At 51.5% G+C, this 17,197-nt stretch overlaps 1 protein-coding gene across 1 annotated transcript; it reads left to right on the forward strand.

Annotated features, from left to right (window-relative positions):
* Nucleotides 1-9,417: 9,417 nt before the first annotated feature.
* On the forward strand, nt 9,418-16,032 carry SNORC (secondary ossification center associated regulator of chondrocyte maturation). The gene is made up of 3 exons (XM_047722978.1): nt 9,418-9,493; nt 15,543-15,725; nt 15,809-16,032. Exons 1-3 carry the CDS (start codon nt 9,421-9,423, stop codon nt 15,916-15,918), a joined length of 366 nt encoding a protein of 121 aa, XP_047578934.1. The 5' UTR covers nt 9,418-9,420; the 3' UTR covers nt 15,919-16,032.
* Nucleotides 16,033-17,197: the final 1,165 nt, after the last annotated feature.

Genomic DNA, 17,197 nt, shown 5'->3' on the forward strand with positions numbered 1-17,197 from the left:
ACAAGTATGGTGAGCCGCGGTCACTTACCTGACTCTTCGGTAACATGGAATTAAGCCCTAAGAGGGTCAGGGTTCCAGTCAACACTCAGTCAAATGGAAAAAAAAAAAAAAAAAAAAAAAAAGTTGGTGTTGAAAAGGTTGATAGCAAAATAGGGAAAGTTAAGGTTACTGAAGGATCAACCAGTAATTGTAGGGAAACCATTAACACCATATCCAGTGATCCCATCATTCTGTCCATTTCTAAGTGAACCTAATGTTTCTCCAGTTCACTTAAATCTCATCTGGATACTGTGTGTGTGTGTGTGAATACAAATATGGAAAAATAGAAAAATTGGTTTATATCTATAAATACATGTATATAAAAAAAGCAAGGAGACGGGTCTCTGGCTGGCTCAGTTGAAGGAGCGTGCAACTCTTGATCTCGGGGTTGTGAATTTGAACTCCATGTCGGATGTTAGAAAAACTTGAATATAAAATCTTGAGAAGAGGGTAATACCACCCAAAATAAGCTGAGAATAGAATATACATAACTACAGTTCTTGTTCTGTACCACCTCCCAAGGCTATGGGTGATACTTGTACAGCTTCTTTCCTTACTACCTGTTCCATGTTCTTCTGCCCCCTATCAGCCCCTCAGGTGGTGGGGTCACCTGAACCATCATTCCTGAGGGGTCTGAGTCCTTAATAGTCCTGAGGTTATTTTAACTTTTGTCTTTAATTAGCTTTCCCCCACCAGGTTCAGTTTTTTGTTTTGTTTGTTTTGTTTTCTAATGAAAGTTTTCAAGCATACAGAGAAGTAGACTAGTATCTTAGAAGTGTCTGGGAAGTCTCTGGATCTAAGTGTCAGCAGATTCTGTGTCTAGCGAGGGCCCTCTTCCTGGTTTGGAGACAGCTGTCTTCTTGCTGTGTCCTTGGGTGGCAGAGAGATCTCCTGTCTCTTTTTCTTTTTATCCACCTTTTGATTTTATTTACAAAGAAGAATTTATTTTGGGAATGCCTGGGTGGCTCAGTGGGTTAAGCCTCTGCCTTCGGCTCATGTCATGATCTCAGGGTCATGGGATCGAGCCCCGCATCAGGTTCTCTGCTCAGTGGGGAGCCTGCTTCCCCCTCTCTCTGCCTGCCTCTCTGCCTACTTGTGATCTCTGCCTGTTAAATAAACGAAAAATTTAAAAAAGAAGAATTTATTTTTTATTAATATTTTAATTTTAATTCCAGTATAGTTAACATGCAATGTTATAGTAGTTTCAGGGGTACAATATAGTGATTCAACAGTTCTATACATTTAGTGTTCAGAGTGAGTGTACTCTTAATCCCCTTCACTTACTTCATCCATCCTCCGACCCACCTCCCCTCTGGTAACCATCTGTTTGTTCTTTAGTTAAGAGCCTGTTTCTTAGTGTGTCTCTTTTTTTTTCTTTTTCTCATTTGTTTTTTCTTTGTTTTGTTTCTTAAATTCTACATATCAGTGAAATCATATGGTATTTGTCTTTCTTTGACTTCACTTAGCATTATACTCTGGTTCCATCCACATTATTGCAAATGGCAAGATTTCGTTTTTCATGGCTGAATAATACTCCATTGTATGTATTTTTTTTTAAAGATTTTACTTATTTATTTGACAGATCACAAGTAGGCAGAGAGGCAGACAGGGGTGGGGGAGCGGACAGGCTCCCTGCTGAGTAGAGATCCGGATGCGGGGCTCCATCCCAGGACCCTAAGATCATGACCTGAGCCGAAGGCTTAACCTACTGAGCCACCCAGGCGCCCCCATTGTATATATTTTTACCACATCTGTATCCATTCATGTATTGATGGATGCTTGGGTTGCTTTCATAATTTGACTATTGTAGATAATGCTACTGTAAACAGATGTGCACATATCCCTTTAAATTAGTGCTTTTGTATTTGGGTAAATACCCAGTAGCAATCACTGGGTCATAGGATAGTTCTAGTTTTAATTTTTGGAGGGCTCCATCCTGTTCTCTGCAGTGGCTGCACCAGTTTGCATCCCCACCAACAATGCAAGAGGGTTCCTTTTTCTAATTGCATCCTTACCAACACCTATTGTTTCTTGTGTTCTCATTCTAGCCCTTCTGACAGATATGAGGTATCTCATTGTGGTTTTGATTTGCAGTTCCTTGATGAGTGATTTTGAGTATCTTTTCATGTGTCTGTTGGCTATCTTGTCTTATTTGGAGAAATGTCCGTTCATGTCTTCTGCTCATTTGTTGAGTTGTATCAGTTCTTTATACATTTCGGATACTAATCCTTTATTATCTTTTACTCTTTTAAAAATCATCTTTCTTTCCCTTTGTCAGGGCCCCACCCCCATTACCTAATCTAACCCTAATCACCTCCCAAAGGCCCCATTTCCAAGCACCATCATTAGACATTAGAGGGCAAGTGCTTCAACTTATGAACTTTGGGGGACACAAATAGTTAAAGCAACTAGTGTAATAAACTTCTACCTAATATTACCTAGCTTCAACAGTTTACCAATTTTTATTATTTTATCTCTTTTTCTTAGACCTTTTTTTTTTTTTTTTTTTTAGGGAGGGTGGGGAAAGGAAGAGAGAGAATCTTAAGCCCAGGGCGGACCCTGATCCACACTGAGCTTAAGGGGCTTGATCACACAACCCTGAGAACATGACCTGAGCAAAAATCAAGAGTCAGACGCTTAACTGACTGAGCCACCCAGGTGCCTCCCCTTTTTAAAAAGATTTATTTATTTATTTATTAGAGGGAACACAAGGGGAGGGTGGGGGGAGAGAAGGACCCGCTGAACAGGGAGCCTGATGTGGGCCTTGATCCTAGGACCCTGGGATCATGACCTGAACCAAAGAGCACAAGCAGGGGGAGCAGCAGGCAGAAGGAGAGGGAGAAGCAGCCTCCTTGCTGAGCAGAGAGCCCGATAATTCAGGGCTCAGTCCCAGGACCCCAGAATCATGACCTGAGCTGAGCCAAAGGCAGCTGCTTAACCAATTGAGCCACCCAGGCACTTCCCAACTTTCTTTAGACTATTTTTTTTTTAAGTTTTTATTTATTTGAGAGAGAAAGAGAGAGAGAGCATGAGAAGGGGGAGGGTCAGAGGGAGAAGCAGACTCCCTGCCATGCAGGGAGCCCGATGCGGGACTCGATCCCGGGACTCCAGGATCATGACCTGAGCCAAAGGCAGTCGCTTAACCAACTGAGCCACCCAGGTGCCCTCTTTAGACTATTTTAAGAGAAGTCCTAGATACATCACTCACATATTTTAATGTGCATGGTAACGGATAAGGATGTCTTTTTTTTTTTTTTTTTTTTTTAGGTTAGCTCTACATCCAGCATGGGGCTCAAACTCAAAACTCCAAGATCAAGAGAGGCATGCTATTCTGACTAAGCCAGCCAGGCACCTTGATAAGGATGCCTTTTACATGAAATCGTCACATTAACAGTGTTGATTAATAATATCTAAACCCAGTCCATACATGATTTTCTCAGACTGTCTTAAAGGTGTCCTTTTACAAAAGTTTGAATCAAAATCCAAATGAGCTCATGGATTGCATTTGGTGCAATCTAGTTCCTCCTCAAAAACAAAGTTGGAAAAACTGGATTATTTATCCATGGAATCCTGTATTTTGGATTCAGCAAGGAGCATCCTTTTTCTTTTTTTTAAGATTTTATTTATTTATTTGACAGAGATCACAAGTAGGCAGAGAGGCAGGCAGAGAGAGAGAGGAAGGGAAGCAGGCTCCCTGCTGAGCAGAGAGCCTGATGCGGGGCTCGATCCCAGGACCCTGGGAACATGACCTGAGCCGAAGGCAGAGGCCTTAACCCACTGAGCCACCCAGGCGCCCCAAGGAGCATCTTTATAGTGCAGTTTGTTCATCTCACATTTTCTGTAAATTAGGAGTAAGAGATAGAGGCTTGACTACATTCAGATTCTCCCCTCCCCGTCCAGGAAGACTTAACTATGGGCATTGTGTGCGTCCTGTCGCGTCCCATCAGTCTCATCTGCAGGCAGGATTGGCTGTCTGGCCCGTTTTCACTCACCCATTAATACCGCTCTGTTAACCATTCATGCGGCAGTTTTAACATTCCTCGGTGGTCATTATCTACGTCCTATTATAGCATTTGTCATTGAAAAGAAGTGACTTTGCGGGGAAGAGGGGGCCTTAATTTTGAATAATTCAAGACTTAGAACTTGCAAGAATGGTAGAAAGAACTCCTACATGACCTTCACTCCCACTACTAACATCTTGCCACATCTGCTTTATCAGTCTTTCTGGGTAATCAGTTTTTCTCAATCATGACTCTCTGTAACTATATTTTTTTTTAATGAACCAATTGGAAGCAAGCTGCAGACATTATATTCTTTACCCCTAAACATTTCAGGGTGTGTTTCCTTGAAATAAGGACATTTTCTTATATAACCACAGTGTTATTATTAAAATTAGGAAGTAAATGATAGAATAATTAATATCTAGGTTCCATTCATATTTCACCAATTGTTCCACTAATATTGTTTATAAAAAGGAAACCAAAAGGTGCAGGATGCCATCAATGATCACTTTTTGTATTTGGTTTTCATGTTCTTGAGTCTCCTCTCATCTGGAACAGTTCCTCTGTCTGTCTTTGTCTTTCGTATCTTGACAATGATGCAGGATGGTGGTTTTGTAGAATGCCCTCAATTTGGGGTGGTCTGGTGTTTTCTCAGGATTTGATTGAGATTATGCAATTGGGCAGGAATAATACAGAAGTGATGTTCTGTCCTTGATGTATCATATCATTGATGATGTTGGTTTGAACCATTACTGGTGATGTTAATTTTAATCCCTTAGGAGTGCCTGGAAGGCTCAGTCGTTAAGCCTCTGCCTTCGACTCAGGTCATGATCCCAGGGTTCTGGGATCGAGCCCCACATTTCAGTCCCTGTTTGGCGGGAAGCCTGCTTCTCCCTCTCTCACTCCCCCTGCTTGTGTTCCTTCTCTCACTGTGTGTGTGTCTCTCTTTCTGTCAAATAAATAAATAAAATCTTAAAAAAAAAAAAATAATCCCTTGACTGAGGTTTGTCTGCCAGGTTTCTCCACTGTAATGATTCTTTTTTATGGGAGAGCCTTTGAGACTTTATAAACTTCTAATTCCTTATCAAAATTTTTAAAAAGATTTTATTTATTTGAAAGAGAGAGGGCATGAGTAGGGAGGAGGGGCAGAGGGAGAGGGCAAGGTTAGAAGCAGGCTCCCGACTGAGCAGGGAGCCCAATATGGGGCTCGATCCCAGGACCCTGGGATAATAACCTGAGCCAAAGACAGATGCTCAACCGACGGAGCCTCCCCAGGCTCCCCTCCTCATCAGACTTTTATCCACTAAGTTGTAGTAGCAGTTGATTCTTGCTTGAACAATTAATGCTTGCCCAACTTTCCTTTTGTATTTATCCGCACTCTAAGGAAGCACCTTCCACATACACATGCATGTGCACACACTATATGTTACAACCTGATAACATCTTTTGTATGTGCACATGTTCATTTGGTGCCCTCCACGTTGGCTTTTGTGTCCTTTTGCTATGCCCCCATCGTTTTGTTAACACTTCCTTACTTAGGCATGAGATGTTCTAGGCTCTTCCTCTACTTTTCCTTTCCCAGATTTGGAATTAGCCATTTCTCTAAGGAGTCTGCTGCTCTCGCAAGGGAGGCCGAAGGATTTGTGAGTGGAAGAGTCTCAGATTGTTTGAGTCTGTCTACCCAACTATCTCCATTCCAAATCTCAGTGTCTCACTCCTTTCCAGTTAGTGCCATAGGTTTCACCTAAGAGAATGGGCACGGCTGTGAATTCAAGACTGTGTTTCTGCAACTCGCACAAACCTGAGGCCTGGTTTGCAGCCAGTTATGCCCTGTAGCCACAAGAAATAAGATATTTAAGACTGCCACAGAAGAGCTCTAGTTTTCTGATCCTGACGTGACTTTCAAAGTGAAAGCCTGAACCTGTCGTTTTCTGCGAGCACCCAAATGCAGTAAAAAGTAGCCAGTCCATTGGACTGCTCTGTTGGTCATCATACCACTGTAAGCGTCAAGTGCATATCTACTTGGTCTTTTAAGCCTTGTCTTCAATAGCCATTTCATGCAAAAACAACCCAATAGTCTTAACACACAGTATGCCATACGTTACCGGACCAGATTTTCCTCTGACAGTGAGGTCTTCCCTGCAATTCAAACTCCAACATGGTGGTGAGCCAAAACTCAGAAACACATCTTCGAGGGCCTGTTTCTCAGGACCATTCCAGGTGCAAAGCTCTGTATGGGTCAGGGTCTGACTTAGAAACAGAGTTCGCTCGAGGTATTTCAGAGAGAAGAGATTTAGTGCAGGGATCTGTTTTAGGATGTCTGAAGGGCTGAAGGAGCAAAGAAGGGAAGTTTGCACATAAATTGACAACCACACCTAGGCAATTGACGTCAGCCAGGGCTGGAGAAAGATTCCCCAGAGGCTGTAGTGCTGTCGACTGAGGCTCCTGGCAAGGACACAGAGCCTGGACTTTCAACTCGATCTGGCTGCACATGAAGCCACCACCCCGTGACCCTGAGTCCCTGATGCTCTTAGCTGTCCCTTTCGGACACTTTTCCCCTTCCCCTTGCATCTCACAAAAGTGCCTCCCATTGGCAGATGCTAACAGGAAGTCAGCTAGGAAGGAAGTTTCGAGTGTCATGTGGGGACGCGACTACCTTCTGTTGGTACATTACGTTGCAGGACACAGAAAGTTGAGGGTGGGAGACTCAGAGCAAAAAACCAATACAAATGAATAAATACATGAGAAGATACTCCCTGTTAACTCTATCCCAGAAATCCCAGGTGACTGAAACCAAATACTGAGTTCCTGTTGCGTGCTAGGCACGGTGGTGCTAGGTTTTAGAAGTGCCCTGGTGAACAAAACACAGCTGCTGCCTTCCTGGGATTTACAGTCACAGGGTGGGGAGAGAAAACCCACGAACGCTTCATCTAGTGGTACCATTACCCATATCTGACAAAGGATGTTTATCTTGGATACACACATCAAACAAAAATAAAAAGGTAGACCCCTCTAAAAAATGGGCAAAGAAAATTGAGCAGACCATTCAAAAAAGAGGATATTCCTTTGGTTACAACACATGAAAAGCTGCTCAACTGTGTTAGTCATGCAAATGTAACCACAGTAAGACACTGTTACAGACCTCTCAGGATGCATAGAAAATAAAAGACTAGCAATGACCGGTGTGGGAGAGGATGTAGGGCAACCGGAACATTCATACTGCTCCTCAGAGTAGGAACTAGAACGAACCTTTGGGAAGACGGCTCAGCAGCATCTCCAGAAGCTACCATCTGCCTCCCCTCTGACCTCACAATTCTGTCGTCGAATTTATAACCAAGAGAAGCTAGCGGGTCTGTTCACCAAACAACACACTCAAGAATATTCACAGGAGCCAGATTCATAGAAGTTCTAGAAATAACGCCAACAGACACAGATAAATGGCAAAATGGACAGCAGAATGGTTGAGTGTGATAAAACAAAACAAAATAAAGCAATAAAACAAATGAGCTGCCACATGCAGCAACGTGGACGAAATCTCCTGGAATGTAGAACAGCAACAAAAGCCAGAAGCAGGAGTTCATATCCTATGATTCCGTTTATTTGAAGTTCGGGAGTAGACCGAACTCCTCCACAGTGACGGAAGACAGAATCATGCTTTGGAGGTACTAATGGGGGGTGGGGGACAGGAACATCCTGCTGGTATGCTGGAAATGTCCCATATTGATTTGGGTGATGTTTGCCCTGGTGTACACATGCATAAAATCTCCTCAAGCTGTAAACCTAAGATTTGTGCTTTTCATGGTATAGATGTTATTCCTCAGAAAATTCACCTAAATAAATAAATAAATAAAATGTGAATGAAATGAGATTTTTTTTTGTAAATGTAAGTGCTGAGAAGAAATTAAGTGATGTGTTGGGTAGATGGGAGGCTGACTGATCAGAGCTGAGACCTGAATGGTGATAAGGAGATAGCCACATAATGAGCTGAGGGACTCCTTTCTGGGAGATGGGACAGCAAGTACAAAGGCTCTGTGACACGGCCCTATCTGGTGTGTTGGAGAAACCTAGTCAAAACCAGTGGACTGGAACACTGTGAGCAGGGCCAAGGCAAGCCTTTAAGGTGGCTTTTCTAAGAACAGGGGGACAGCACGAAGGGTGTGAGGTAAGGGATGTTGGCAGTACTTTCTGAGAGATTGGATAAAAATAAGGGAGAGAGAAACTTTTGATGACTTTTAATTACATGGCCAGGACATCTGGAAGGTCGGCAGCTGGGGTTCCACTGACTGAGCAGGACTGGGGAGGCACTGGAGTCAAGGTCAGTTTGGACACATTAAAGTGGACATACTTTTTGGATACTCATGGAGCTGCTGGGGAGGCTGTGGGCGGTGAGGCTGAAGTTCTGCCCCAGACCTGGGCTGGACATAGAAGCCAGGAGCACACAGGTGGTGTTTTGAGTCTCAGGCACCCGGGAGAAGAGACAGCAAGAAGAAAGAGGGCATCTAATGACATGAGCTTTTCTGGAAAGAGACTAGAGCCGCTGAGGGTTTGGATTGAAACTGCTTTGGAAGTGCTTCTGTTGTTAAGAAGGTCTTGTTGAGGGGCGCCTGGGTGGCTCAGTGGGTTAAAGCCTCTGCCTTCAGGGTCCTGGGATTGAGCCCCGCCTCCTCTCTCTGTCTCTGCCTGCCTCTCTGCCTACTTATCTGTCAAATAAATAAATAAAATCTTTAAAAAAAAAAAAAAAAAAAAAAGAAGGTCTTGTTGAGTGCTGTCTCCCCACCAGGCATTGAGAGCCTAAAAGTGAGCAGACTGTGCAGTGCTGACCGCCTGGGCTTCAGTCTCTCAAGCCAAAGCCATAGGCACTAAACTGCAGATCCCTGAACCCACCCATGACCCTCTGGAACAGAGTGCTGGAGGTATCTGTCTTTTCCAAGTTCCCTGGGTGAGTGTTTTTGCACACCGAAGTTTGAGAATCTTACTTCCAGTGGCTGAGGAGTGTGTGTGTGTGTGTGTGTGTGTGTGTGTGTGTGTGTGTGACAGAGGAAGAGAGAGAGGGTGGGGGGAGAGGGAGAGAGGGACTGTGGGGAGAGAAAGAGGGAAAGAGAGCAATTTCCTCTTTCTTTTCCTCTTGGAGGGTGGGGCTACTTTGGCGTTCAGGAAAGCAGTCTGTTCTGTAAGCTCTGCTGTGTGTGTGTGTGTGCATGTGTGTGTGTGTGTATGTGTGCTTATGTGTGGGGGGCGGGCACGGTGTCCCAGGAGGACAGAGTTTGCATTGATGAAAACCCTTCCCAGCCCTTTGATACCTCTTTCCTGCCGCTGTGAAGTTAAGGAGCTCAGTCCTCGGTGTGTCCCGCTCTCCGGCCGCGCTCCCTCACAGGCCAGGATGGCATTCTGTCTGGTCCTGCGCATGGCGCTGCTGCTGCTCTCCGGGGTCCTGGCCCCAGCAGTGCTCACAGGTAAGGGTGCTCCCTTGACTCTGCTGCCACCAGCCGCCCAGGGCCAAGAAGCACCGTGGGCCAGATTCTCCGTTGCCCACTGGGCAGAAGCCCTTCCCGAGAGACAGGCTACCGTTTGGGGTGATTCTGCAGAAGGCTTCTGTGAGATCGCCTGCCAGGAGCCGAGTCAATGTTCTGGGAATTGCTAGCCATGGACACGATGGCCCCTGAAGCAGGGGGGTGATTTAGGGAGCAAGGCCAGGGACTTCAGCAGACTGGGGGACATGGGGATTACCCCAGCATGCTGAAATCTGAAGGCTTCCAGATCTGGGAGTCAGGACAGGGCACCAGGCACAGGACAAGCAGCTGAGGGACTAGAGACCCTGGCTCCTAGGCAGAAAACCCCAGAACCCTGCCGGTTCACTTTTCAACCCTGCAAACCGTTCTTCTGCTGGCTTTCTGAAACATCCTTCCAGAGTGAGGACCCAACTACTATTCCCAGCCCAGGGAAGTTTTCAGAGAGAACATAGAGCCTGAGACTTCTTAGCAAAACCATGCTGAGGACACTGGACTTAGGCTCAGAACTGAGGTCAAAATGGCCGGGACTGGGGTGCGGTGAGAAGGAAGGTCCCCGTAGACTCAGGGTGCTGGCTCCCCGGACCTCAGCCCCAGTCCTGGGCATAGCTCTAGGGCCCTCTGCTGGGAGGGGCTGGCCCAGGCCAGCTTCAAAGCCTGAGAGAGAAAAAGCACAGACAGGTCCTGGATGGTTTTTCTTCAGAAGAAAGCAGTCTCTGTTGACCGTGGGGCGGGCCAAAGGAGAAATATTTCAGGCCCCTGTGTGTATGTATGTGTGTGTGTGTGTGTGTGTGTGTGTGTGTGTGCTGGGGGGTCCTGGGGCTGGAGAAAGGAGTGGGTGGGGAGAGCCCTGGAGACCTTCTCTGTGGCATGGGCTTTGCGGGGAATGTCTGTGCATCTACAGGGGTGGCACCTGGCTGCCAACCACCTAAGCATGGCCCTGGGGAGAATTGCTGGGGGGTGGGAGGCCTGGGGGGGACAGCTACACACTCAGACACACACACCAGGAAGAAATGATGGTGAGTCACCTGTGGGCGCGCAGGCCTCTAGATGCCCTGGGAGAAGCCCGGCTTTGCTTCCGGCTCTGTCTACCAACCGTTCTTTGGCCTCTCGGTACCTCTCCTCATCTGTAGCATGGGTGTAACCGCAGGGGACGGGAGGCGTGCAGGGGACGGGAGGCCTGCCCAGTCCGACACACGAGCTTTCAGGATGGGCCAGGCACCCTGTAACACTCAGGAAGTGTTGGGGAATGTGAATCAATGTCCCCAGCACCGCCTCTGGGTGCAGGGTGGTCTTGGGGCAGAACCGTCTCTTCGAATAGGCTGGGAAAGTGCCAGCCTCCCTTTATGTGGGAGATGTGCTGGCTGGGCAAGACAGGGGCCTGGTGTGACACCCCGGGAACTGGGAAAGTGACCTGAGTATCGGGTGGCATCTTCCATGGACTAGATCTTAGGACTGCGGTCCTTGCAGATCCCCCACACCCCACCCCACACCCCACCCCACCCCTGCCTAGTGGTCAAACTGGGTAGAGGCGAAGGTGTTGGCGCCGGCCTGCCCAGGTTCTGGGGCCACCAGGGGAGTTCCTGTCCAGTTTCTTATTCCCTGAGTAGCCCAGCTCTTCCAGCCCAGGATGCTGGCTGGAGGCCCTGGATCAGACTGTGCATACACAGCCGGGGTGGGTGGGCTTTGTCCGCTGCCACAGGAATGTTTGGGGACGTGTTTGGCATCTCTAGGACCTCACCTGGCCTCACCTCCCTCCACGTGTCCTACCAGGAACAGGCGGGCCCACTCCACCCCCCAGTCTTTGGGGTTTGGGCTGGTTGTCGTTCTTCCTGCCAGTCTGGGAGGGAGGATGTTTGGGAAGCTCTCAGCCACCCCACTCTGGGCTGGAAGCTCCTAGCAGGTGTATACAAGGCCTAGCAGGCCCCTGCCTTTGCTCGGTGGGCAGGGGTCCTGTACAGGCGGGCAGGGAAGGAGTGGCCCTGTGGCTGAGGTCCAGACCCAGCCTGCTGCCCTCCCTGGTGGCTGCCCGTACAGCTACTGGAGTAGGGGGAGCAGGCCAGGCTGAGCAGGCAGGAGGCCAGGGAAGGGATGAAAAGGCCCTTCATGGCGGGTACAAAGGCTGTCTGTGAGCACGGGTGCCTGGCCTTGGGGCCCTGCGGTCAGAGCGAGTGTTAAACAAACCTATTTACTGAAAGGTAGGGCGGCTGGAGGCGGTGGGGGTGGGGGAGAGCCCACCATGCCCGGGCCTGTGGCAGTGTCACGAGGTCTCCTACTTCTCTGGGTTCCCTTGGTCAGAGTCGCAGGACGTTGCTAACTCTGGTCCTTGGTGTTTAGGTCTATCACAGGCCCCCCTCAGTCCTACCTGCCTCTCTGTCCTCACCTAACATCCCCCTTGGGGCTCACAGCTCAGCTTCCATGGCCACGGGCTCCATCCTCCAGGACTTTGCTTGTGCCGGTCCCTCTGCCTGGCTTTCTCGCCCTCATCTTCACACCTCTTTGGATGGGCCCTCCTGCTGGCAAGCCCCCTGACAACAGCTTCTGTGTAGGGGTCCCCAAGATGGATTTGGGGGGAAGGCGGATTATTGCCTTTAAACTCTGTTTTCCCCTTTTATTGCAGCAAATTGAGAAAATACAGAGATATGTAGATGAGGATGGGCCTCTTCCTGGCCCCTGTGCCTCCTTCGCTGGGAGGGGGGCAGCTGATTCGCTGGGAGGGGGCGGCTGATTCCTGGCTGCAGCTCTGGGCTGCAGAAGCTGCAGGGAGCTGGCCGGCCTTTGGGGCCCCAGCTTCTTGGGTGCCGATGAGCCTCTGGGGTCTCCCATGAAGACCAGTGACAGCAAATGCAGAGCACACAGACCCAGCCGACCCGAGTCCGGCCGGGGAGGCCCTGGGGCCAAGGCAGCAGCTCAGGACAGCAGGACGGCATGGTTAGCTACTTGTGTGAGCTCAGAGAGATGCAATCCAACGCCCATTTCACAGGGTGGGAAATGCAGTCGGGGAGGGGGGAGTGAAGTCAGTCTGCTGGGGTCCCAGGGTGGGTGACAGCATGACAGAGCCAGGCTTGGGACCCAGACTTTTTGATCTGGAGGCCTGTGGTTTCAGCCCCTCAAGGTTTAGGGCCTGGGTGAGTGTTGCAGGGGTAGGAGCAGGGATGAGGCAGCCTGAGCCAGTGTGTCTGGCAGGGAAGGTCCAGGCTTCTGTGGGGAGCAGCCAACTAAGGCCGGCTCTTTGGGGGGTGGAAGGGGAGAAGACCTGGGTGCACCCCCAACCGCCCTGTTCAGAGGGAGGCCCCCTCTCCCCCAGAGCTGGTTCCTGGGCTCTGGCAAAGGGCAGAGGTAGAGGCTTACCTGGGCACTGCTAGCTCCAGGCTGCTGATTCCCCCGTGGCTGCCCGGGTCGCTGGGCCTGGTACCCCGCAGCCCTGTGGAGGCCTCCCTGCTGTGGGGGCCAGTAGTGTGTCCACTTAACTGGGAAGACAGGCAGTCTGTCAGACCTCAGGGCCTAGCCACGGACATACTCAGACTCTTTCTCTGGCCCAGCCCCTGGGAGCCTGAGGCGAGTGTGCCCGAGGCCTGGCACCTTCCATAGCAGCTATGAGGCTTGCAGACCCCTGCCCCCCCAAGGCAGTGATGACGAGACCTGGCAGGGTTATCGCCCCCCTCCTCACAGGGTGATCTTCGCAGTTGGTGGGGGGCCAGGGAGGACCCAGACGCCGGCACTTGGGTTTGGCCTCAGGCCCTGCAAGCAGGAAGCTTCCCCCACACTGTGTGTCAGGGGCCTTTTGCCCCTGGGAGATCTCCTTGTCAGGGCTGTTTTCTGAAAAGGGATGCCGGCTTGGGGAACCCTTGAGGACTAGGACAGAGGTTCCCGCCTGCAAGCTGAGCCTCAGAACTGATCCAGCCCAGGCCTGGGATAGGCTGCAGCGGCAGGGCCTGGGGAGTCCTGTACAGCTGGATTGGGAAGAGATTTTGAGTTTACCTCCAAGTGGCAAGAGCAATCCTAGGGAATGCCTTCGCCACATTTGCTCTTCTTCCTGTCTCTGCCTACCCACTTGAGCTATCTGAATGCTGACCACTGAGGAGTAAGCTGTAGACATCATGCCTTTTGTCCCCTCAATGCTTCTAAGAACAAGGATCTTTACATCACCAGTCAGTTATCTCAATGAGGACCCGGACATTGATATGGTACTGTTATCCAAGCTGTAAATTCCTACTTCCCCACGAAACCCCATAGCGCCCCCCTCCCCAGCCAGGAGTACATGCTGCATTCAACCTCCTGGGTCTCTAATCTGGAACAGTCCCTCAGCCTTCCTATGTCTTTTCTTGACCTGGATGTTTTTGAAAGCAGTTATTTTAAGACTGACCCTGAATTTGGGTTTCGCTGATGTTTCCTCATGATTTGCCCCAGGTGGGCACTGTTAGCAGGAGAGACCCTAAAGTCCCTTTGTTTCCTCCCAGCACAGCCCTTCTCTGGAAGCTGGTGAATTTTCAAGCAGCTTGGCTCGGGCTTGTCTGTGCCAGAGGGAGCTCTCGGGGGGGTGAAGCCTGCGGAGAGAAAGGTGCCCCAGGGACCTGCAGGCAGGCTGGCTGGGGCTTCAGGAATGACACAACTTCCCTGGTGGTTTCTGGGGGAGTATATCCTGATACTTCATCATCTGGGGGCTTCTGAGTCCCAGCAGCGCTCCTCCCTGGGCCCCCCTAAGCCTTGGTTTTCTCAAAGAGAGTTCCTAGCAGCTGGAGTCAACGAGATGGTGTCGTGATACCTGCGGAGTCCTTTCTAGGGACTGTGTGGGGGCTGAGCATCCTCGGATCACAATTCAGATTAGCCACTGGGGAGCTCTGATCCTGCTAAAGCCAATGGCCAGGACTAGGGGGTGGTGGGAGCCTGGAGACTGTCTGTCATTCTGGTCTTGAACTTTAACTAGGGGGCTGGGGCCTCCTCTCTGGGAAGGATGGGTGGGTCTGGGGTTGGGGTAGTGCTGTGGGGCCCCTCAGACGAGGATCCTTGGTAGGGAGGGGAGTGAAACTGGCATGGGCCGATATGGTGGAGGTGGGGATATGGGGCTGGGGTTTTCACACAGGCCTCTCAGTGTCAGCCTGTCCCGTTCCCTGAGGCCCCTGGGTACTCCAAACCTTGCCAACTCCCAACCCATGAGCAGAGAGAGGCCTCTGCACAAAAGCTGCACCGGGACTGATGGGCTGATTGAGCCCCAGCCTGTGGGGGTCGGGGGGCATCGTCCCTTTCTTGGGGCTTCCCTTACACTGACCATACACCTCTGGCTGTCCCTCTGGCCCTGTCCTGACTGGAGACAACAATATGCTGGCATCACAGTTTCTTAGGATACAGAGTCCCCTTGGGGTTTAAGCCTTCAAACATGGGGTATGTGTGGGCACTAGACCCCATGTCCTGTGGGCTGTGTGGCTCTGCCCAGGTCAGGGCAAAGGAGGGGAAGCAAAGGAGGGGTTTGCCTCTCCTCCCCACCTCCTGCAGCAGCAGCCCCCTCATGGGGCTCTGGGTAGGCAGGGACCCCCCTTTCCTGAAGGGAGAGTTGCCTCACCTTCCTGGCCTTTTCTCCAGGGTGAAGGCTGCCCTGCCCTGCCTTGCCGGGGCCTCTCTCAAGGGTCAGTTATCTCACCCAGGCCTACAGAGCCCAGCAGTTCAGATGAGGGTCCGCGGGCTGTGCTGAGAGGGGTGAGTGACCTGCTCAGGCATTCTGGAAGCTGGGCGCTCACCGCTGTTTACTAGGAGAACCTGTTGGGCCCCTCCCCCTCTCCCTTATTCCCCCCAATCCCCCATCAGCCTGTCTTCACTGGGCTCAGAAGCAGCCTGGCCCCAGCAGAGGTCCTGGAGCCCCGGTGAAACTGAACGGTTGGTTCAGCGCTGACCCCAGAGTCCCGCGCACAGCGCCACCTCCACAGGCTGTTCCCTGCGGGGGGCCTCGTCCCTGTCGGCCCTGACGCCGGCTCCCCAGCGCCTGTCCTTGGCCTTGCAGCCGAGGGTCCGCAGGAGCCCGCGCCCACCCTGTGGAACGAGCCCGCCGAGCTGCCGTCGGGAGAGGGCCCCGTGGAGAGCACCAGCCCCGCCCGGAAGCCCGCGGCCACCGGACCCCCGGCCCCCACGGCCGCGCCGGGCCCCGAGGACAGCACGGCGCGGGAGCCGCTGGACCCGGGCAGCGGTAGGCGCGGCCGGCAGGGCGGGGGATGGGGGGCGCGGGGCGGGCGCGGGCGTGGGGGCTGACCGGCCCTCCGTCCTCCGCAGGCTCGCTGGGGCCCGGCGCCATCGCCGCCATCGTCATCGCCGCCCTGCTGGCCACCTGCGTGGTGCTGGCGCTCGTGGTCGTCGCGCTGAGAAAGTTTTCCGCCTCCTGAAGCGAATAAAGGGGCCGCGCCCCCGCCGCACGGCGCGACTCGGCTGCAACCCCGGTGGCGCCCCCGTGTCTCGAGTGTGTCCGCGCGTGCGTGTGGGGGCGAGCGGGGCGGGTGACAACTCGCAACACGTGAGTGCCAAGACCCCGCTCGGCTGCCCACGCCCCTGGCTCCCGCCGCCCCGGCCCTGCTCCTGTCCCCGAAGTGCCCAGGACCCGCCGCCAGCGCTCGGGCGCACACTGATGCGCCGCCCGGAGCTCGGGGCAGGCGGGCAAGGCAGGGATCCCAAGCAGAGCCAGCGTTGTTCCGAGGGTGGGGGCGTCTTCTGACCTGGTCATTAGGCCATCTGCGGCTCTGAGCTCCAGCCTGTCCCTCTGGCGTCCCTGGGAACCCCTCCACCTCTGGGACCCCCAGGAGCAACCGGACCACAGTCCCAAGCAGCCTCCCTCTAACTCCCCGTCTGGCCCTGTCTCTCCTTTCTTGGTCACATCCTTGGTTTTGCACACTTCCCGGGAAGGCTGGCTTTTGTGATTGAGAGAAGGGATTTAAAATAGTGGCTGAGCTGCCCAGGGCTTGGCAGGAAAGAGGCCTGAACTGGAAAAAAAGAAGACTGAAAAAAAAGAAGGAGGGACCGTCTGCACACTCTGTGATGGTTTGATACCTTGGGCTGAGGTGTAGGTGTTGGTGGAGGGAAGCTGTTCCTCCTCAACTTTCACTGTTTCTAGCAACGCTTTTGGCCTCCTTCGCTTCCCTGAGCTCCTGACCACTCCTGCTCCAGCTAAGACCAGTTTTTCCCTCCTGGATACTCCAGATGAGCGCTCGCCCAAAACACATGGGCGAAGTTTCCATTTGTGAAAGACTGTTCTAAAACTGACCAGTTCTCATGAAGCTGTTTAAATGACTTCATTCCACGTAACCTCTGGTAACCAAAGCCCTAGTTAAAGCAGATGATCCAAATCAGCATGCTCTTTACCAGCCTCAAAAAGATGAGCTGGACAAGAGCCAGGACCAATGGTCACCCCCTCCCCTTTGTCCCAGGTTTTCTCTCCCCCCACCCAAGAGCTGCATAGGGCTCAAAACTGGCCCCTCTCTCCCTGCCCCCACTGCTGGGGGCCTTAAATGTGGGTAATCCCCCTGGGGGCATAGCCCAGAGGCCCCGTGAACATCAGCCCCTCAAAGCCAGAGTGTTGCACATGTATGCATGTTCCAGAAATCCATCCAATTCTCACAGGCTCTCAGTCTCAAGAATGCTAGGAGCCATGTTGTGGCCTGTGGGAAGATG

The sequence above is a fragment of the Lutra lutra genome, chromosome 3, assembly GCF_902655055.1.
Source record: "Lutra lutra chromosome 3, mLutLut1.2, whole genome shotgun sequence".
Taxonomy (NCBI): Eukaryota; Metazoa; Chordata; class Mammalia; order Carnivora; family Mustelidae; genus Lutra; species Lutra lutra.

What these genes read in the sequence shown, in the direction of transcription:
- SNORC (XM_047722978.1), top strand. Translation starts at nt 9,421, where the DNA reads ATGGCATTCTGTCTGGTCCTGCGCATGGCGCTGCTGCTGCTCTCCGGG. An exon ending in GGCCCCAGCAGTGCTCACAG is followed by an intron (nt 9,494 to 15,542) that starts GTAAGGGTGCTC and finishes TTGGCCTTGCAG; the next exon opens with CCGAGGGTCCGCAGGAGCCC. An exon ending in GCCGCTGGACCCGGGCAGCG is followed by an intron (nt 15,726 to 15,808) that starts GTAGGCGCGGCC and finishes CGTCCTCCGCAG; the next exon opens with GCTCGCTGGGGCCCGGCGCC.